The 5,364-nt window shown below is 68.9% G+C and overlaps 2 protein-coding genes across 3 annotated transcripts in view; one reads left to right on the top strand and one right to left on the bottom strand.

The window, feature by feature from the left end:
• The window catches only part of CHLRE_06g258733v5 (uncharacterized protein), a 13,782-nt gene extending 8,751 nt beyond the window's left edge, over window positions 1-5,031 (bottom strand). The window contains exons 1-11 of one of the 2 annotated variants that reach the window (XM_043062753.1): window positions 5,020-5,031; window positions 4,688-4,777; window positions 4,102-4,188; window positions 3,310-3,459; window positions 2,843-2,983; window positions 2,349-2,491; window positions 1,694-1,873; window positions 795-850; window positions 461-560; window positions 253-283; window positions 33-146 (exon numbers count right to left, since the gene is read on the bottom strand). In XM_043062753.1, the coding sequence (XP_042923459.1) occupies window positions 33-146; window positions 253-283; window positions 461-560; window positions 795-850; window positions 1,694-1,873; window positions 2,349-2,491; window positions 2,843-2,983; window positions 3,310-3,459; window positions 4,102-4,188; window positions 4,688-4,762 (1,077 nt within the window). In that variant the 5' untranslated portion in view covers window positions 4,763-4,777; window positions 5,020-5,031. Of the gene's footprint in view, window positions 1-32; window positions 147-252; window positions 284-460; window positions 561-794; window positions 851-1,693; window positions 1,874-2,348; window positions 2,492-2,842; window positions 2,984-3,309; window positions 3,460-4,101; window positions 4,189-4,687; window positions 4,852-5,019 lie in introns of those variants that run through there. The other variant, XM_043062754.1, reaches the window with a different exon arrangement.
• The window catches only part of CHLRE_06g258700v5 (uncharacterized protein), a 14,913-nt gene continuing 14,500 nt past the window's right edge, over window positions 4,952-5,364 (top strand). Inside the window, exon 1 of the mRNA XM_043062752.1 lies at window positions 4,952-5,078. Within this exon, the coding sequence (XP_042923458.1) occupies window positions 5,046-5,078 (33 nt within the window). The 5' untranslated portion in view covers window positions 4,952-5,045. The remainder of the gene's footprint in view (window positions 5,079-5,364) is intronic.

Below are 5,364 nucleotides of genomic sequence, written 5' to 3'. Positions count from 1 at the left end.
GGCCCCCTTGCCCGCCCCCCCCCCCGCGGCACCTGCAGGTCCAGCAGCTCCCAGATGACCTTGGGCTGGTGCAGCTCGTCGTTCATGAGCGCCAGGATGTCCTCGTCGGTGATGCCTTTTTTCTTGTCAGCCAGGGCCTTGAAGCCCTTGAGCAGCACAGGGGGGAGGGGCCAGGGGGAGGCGGGGAGGATGGACCAGGGGGAGGAGGGAGGTGGGCGACCCATGGTTGGGGGGCGCGTGTGTTTCACGCACCAATCCCTGCCCGCTCCCTGTCAACCCCGGGCTTGGAAGATTGCACCCGCTCCCTCCATCCCCTTTTTTTTTACCCCCTTCCCTTTGGCCTTCACTTTGCGTTCGGTTCTTGTAACCCGTTTTCCCCTGCCCTCCCCCCCCCCCCCGCCTCCTGCAACCCCCCCCCCCCCCGCTGCCGCCCCCCCTGCCGCCCCCAGCCCCCCCTCACTTGAACACGTCGTCCAGCTCCGACTGGCTCAGCTCGTAGCCCAGGGTGCGCAGGCGGCTGTTGAGCGCGTTGCGGCCAGAGTGCTTGCCCAGCACAATGCCTGAGCGGCGTAGCGAGCGAGAGAGAGCGTGCTTGTTCAAGGGGAGCATAAAGCCGTGTGTGTGTATGTATGACCAATGCACCCCTCCACAGCAGCGCCCGCACCACCGTACACCGTGCCGCTGCCTGGCCCCCCTCCCCCCTTCCGGGTTCTGCACGTCTTGGTTGTTTCCGCTACCTCCCCGCCCCCCTCCCGCCCTACTCTCCCTCTCCCTCTCCCTCTCCCTGCCCTCACCGCGGTCCTGCTCCTGGCGCGGCAGGCCAATGGACTCGGGCGACATGATCTCATACCTGCAGCCGAGGGGGGGGGGGGGTTCAGTCGTTCAGGACCAAATAAGAACAAGTGAAGTTGTTGTAGCCAGGGCCAGTGGTGCAGTTTTGGAGTGGGGCAGGGTGGGCGCAGGTGAGAGCGGTCCGCGCGGGTGGCCGGGAGTGCCACAGCTGCATCCGGAACCCAGACCGCAGAGTGGGAGGGGCGCGCCGTTTCCCGCCCGCTGAGTCCGGCGTCGCGCCGCTCCGAGCTGCCGCCGCCGCGGCCGCCGCACCCGCTGTCGCCGCCACCGTCGGTGCTACGGTGTCTCCACACCGGCAGCCAGCGGCGGCATGCAAGGCCCCCGACGGCGGCCCCCGGCCCTGGTGTGCTCCCGGGCTGCCTGCCTGTGTCCGTGTGGCCCAGGCGCGCACCGGACCGAGGGCGCCTGATGGCTTGCAGACCCAACTGGGGGCCCGTGCTGCCTCAGCCGCCCTCGGCTTGCGGCGCCGCTGTGCTGCCGCTGCCGCTGCCGCCGCCAACGGCACTGCGGCGCCGCTGCTGCTACGCAGCCGCGGCTGTCGAACGAGAAACACACCCAGTGGACCGCTCTGCCCTTGCCTCAGCCGCAACGCGTCCCTCGCCTCATCTCCGCTGCGCCCGAGCCCGCCGTGCGCCTGACGTCGCTCCAGCATCCACACCGGGTCCCACACACCCCTTTCCAATTCTTCCAAACCTCTTTCACAGCCTAATCAACCTCCGCCGCTGCCCCATTCCCATCCACCCCCCTTCCCGCCCGCCTTCCCGCCCCCCTTCCTGTCCCCCCTGTCCCTGCCCCCTCCCCGTCCCCTTGCCCCTCCCCCTCCCCTCCCCCCCTTGCTCACGTCTCGCGGTTCTTGAGCATGCCGTCCTGGTGGATGCCTGACTCGTGCGCGAAGGCGTTGGCTCCCACGATGGCCTTGTGCGGCTGCACCACCATACCGCTGTAGTCCGACACCATCTTGCTGGTGGGGTAGATGTGCACAGGCCGGATGCCCGTGTGCAGGCCCTTCATCACGTCGTTGCTGGGGGTGGTGGTGGGGTGTTGGTGGTGGTGGGTGGGTGGGGGGTGCATTCATGATTAGTTAAGGAAGTGTGAGACGGTAGGGGGGGGAGGCAGCGGGCGCGGGTGAGGCAGGCGCAGGGGGGAGGAGTGGGTTGAATGGACGAACGCGCAAGAGGGAGGGGATGGGCGGGTGGGGCATAGGCAGCGGCGGCGTTTGATTGGTGGGGGCTGAAGACGCAACATTGACACACCTCGCGGCGGGCGGTGCTGGGCCAAACAACCTGCGCCCCTAGCCGTCTCGCCCGCTCACCAGCTGACACTCCTTCCTCCCCCCTGCCAGCACCTGTCTACCCGCCTCCAGCCCACCCAGTCCACCCTGCCCCCGCCCTCTTGCCTCCGCCTCCCCCCTCATGCCCCCCTCATCCTACATGCCTACAACTTCACTTCTTAATTAATCATGAATGTAACCCCCCTCATCCTCCCGCCTCTCTCACCCGCGCAGCTTGATGGCCATGACCACCTCCTCCAGCGAGGCGTTGCCGGCGCGCTCGCCGATGCCGTTGATGGTGCACTCGATCTGCCGCGCGCCCGCCTGCGCGCCCGCCAGCGAGTTGGCGGTGGACAGGCCCAGGTCGTTCTGGGGGGGAGGACAGGGGGAGAGGAGGGAGGAGGGAGAGGAGGAGAGGAGGGAGGGGCAGGGGGGAAGGAGGGAGGAGGGAGGGGTTACAAAGGCAGCAGGGCGGGGCCGTACACGTACAGGCGTACACAGGAATGGTGGCGTGGACGGCGCATGTGGGACTGGCTGCAGGACTCCTGCCGCTGGTGTGAGACCGCTGGGAGGCGCTAGCCTTAAGTGTGCGGACCCGCAGCCCACACCTCCACACCTCCACACACACAACACACATGCGGTCCCTGCAGGGCTTGGCCACATGCCACCCCGCCCCCCGCCCCCCGCCCCCTCCGCCCCCCCCCCCGCCTCCGCGCGCACCTGGCAGTGTGTTGAGATGATGACGTTGTCGGCGCCGGGCGTGTTCTTCTTGATGGCGGCGATCAGCTCGCCGAACTCGTGCGGCAGGCACCAGCCGGTGGTGTCGGGGATGTTGAGGGTGGTGGCGCCGGCCTTGATCACCTGGGGGTTGGGGAGGGGGTTGCAAGGATGTTTGGAAAAGCGGTACAGGATGCACTGAAGACTGCAGGGGGGGGGGGTGCGTGCGTGTATGGGGTTGGATTGGGCTCGGCGGCCCACCTCACAGCCCGCCCACCGCCCGAACTCAGTGTGGGTGTGGTAATAGCGTGCGTGCTCCAACCCGAATGCAGTCACACCCCGGTCCCCCCTGTTCTGGTCAGGCGTCCTCAGCTGGGTTGGGTGTGTGGCGGTACCCGTGGCCCCAGTGCCGTGGCCCCCCCTGGCCCCCCTGGCCCCCCTGGCCCTCCTGGCCGCCCCCTCACGCCCACCTCGCCCAGGATGCGGTACAGGAACTTGGGGTCTGAGCGGCCGGCGTCCTCGGGGCTGAACTCAATGTCGTTGCAGCCCAGCGAGCGCAGGTGCTTCACCGCCGCCACCGCGTTCTCCACCACCTCGTCCTCCGTCATGCGCAGCTTGTACTGCACGTGGGTTTGGGGCGTGTGGGTGTGGGTGTGGGTGACATCGCATCCACCAAGTGCCCAGCGGGAGGCGGAGTACCGAAGTAGGGACGCAGGCGGGGTGGCCTCCGCCTTTGGGCTGGCCCCGGCGGACCTGGGCGCCTCCTGCAGCCCCTGCTCGCCGCGTGTCCTCAGCCGCCCACACGCCCCTGGTCCACCCCGCGCTGCGCCCCTGACGGACCCGCCCAGCAGCCCCCCCCCCCCCCAGCAGCCCCCCCCCCAGCAGCCCCGCCCAGCAGCCCGGCCCGGCTGCATGGGCCACTTGCCACTGAGCCGGCCCCCGGGCCGTGCTGCCGAGGCCCAGTCCCATACATCGCCTCCCTTGCCAGCGCAAACACACATGCCCTCCTCGCTGGCGCAAACACACACGCCCGTACATACACACATACACATATGCACGTGCAACCCGCTCGTAGCACTGCCCTGCTGCGCTGTGGTGCAGTGCGGTCCCAAGGGCCCAAGGCCCCCACACTATCGCCACCCAGCCCGTGCTGCCCGTCCACCCCATTCTTCAGCCTCTCCCAACCCACCCTCTCCCACGCTACCCTCTCCCACCCCTCTCTCTCTACACATACGCACACACGCGCACACGCACGCACACACCTTCATGTGGATCTCGCTGGTGGCGATGAAGGTGTGCACACGGGGCCGCTTGGCGTGGCGCACTGCGTCCCAGGCGCGCTCCAGGTCCTGCGGGGGGCGTGCGTGTGGGCACGGGGGCAGAGAGCCATGTGAGAGGGGTGACCTTCGCACTGGCCCTCCTCTGCCTTGCCTCTGTGCGTAGCCGCTGACCGCATACGTTTGCAGGTGGGCCCGCGGCCCTCTGAAGTGACCCTGCTTCCATGACCCAAACGGCAGCCCCCGCAATACCTTGGCCCGACTGGCCTGGTCCCAGCCCCCTGGCATGTGCTGTGGGCTGCGCTGCGTGAGCCGCCTCGTACATAAACGGCTCCACACACTACCGCCGTCGCCGCTCCTGTGCCCACGAAGTGTGCTGAGCCTCACCCAAGCCCACCCGCCTGCACCCGCCCGCCCTCCGACCCGTTGACCGCCCCGCCCCCCCCCAATGGTTGGCCATGGTTTGTTTTGGGATTGGAATGAACTAACCCCCCCCCCCCCGCGCCCCCCTCCCCCCACACACGGCTTCGCCTGCACGGCTGCCCCGCCCCACCCACCGCCACGCACGCACCTGGAGCTTGGTCCGGGACAGGCCGCAGATGACGGGCACGTAGCCGTCCGGCTGCACGTCGTTGCCCACCTCCATGGCGATGGTGCGCACCTGCGCGGCGCACACCGGGAGGAGCGGTCGTTGGCGTGGTTGGGGTGGGGTGGCCAGACGCCCCAGCCCGCCAGGATGGACGCTGGACAGGCGCGCGACGCGGGCGGCAAAAGCGCCCGTACGGGCGGCGGGACTGATACGGTCAGAGCCGCAGCTGTGCAGTCGGATCCACACGGTGCCGACCTGGTCGCTTAAGTCCCCATACTCCGTGCCTCCTGTCCCATACTGTCCGCCCCGCTCACCCACGCCCATGCATATTCCGCCAACCATGAACCCGTTCCAGCCGCCCCGTACCCAGCTCGCCCGCCCACTGCCCACTTGCCAGCCCGCTCCACACACCCCGCCTCCGCTTTCGACTTTGTCCCGCGTCCCTCTGCCACTCTCCCAACTCTCGCCCAGCACCCCCGCCCAGCACCCAGCGCTTTCACCACCCTCTGGACATCCACAACCGCCCTATCTACCGTCCTCCCCTTCCTCCTCCCCCTCTCCCTCCCCCTCCCCCTTCCCCTCCTCCTCCCCCTCCCCCCTCCTCCCCCTCCTCCCTCCCCCTTCCCCTCCCCCCCCTCCCCCCTCCCTCCCCCTCCTCC

The sequence above is a fragment of the Chlamydomonas reinhardtii genome, chromosome 6 (genome assembly GCF_000002595.2).
Source record: "Chlamydomonas reinhardtii strain CC-503 cw92 mt+ chromosome 6, whole genome shotgun sequence".
Lineage (NCBI taxonomy): Eukaryota > Viridiplantae > Chlorophyta > Chlorophyceae > Chlamydomonadales > Chlamydomonadaceae > Chlamydomonas > Chlamydomonas reinhardtii.
Note: the sequence above shows the minus strand (reverse complement) of the source record. Positions and strands in the feature narration are given on the sequence as shown.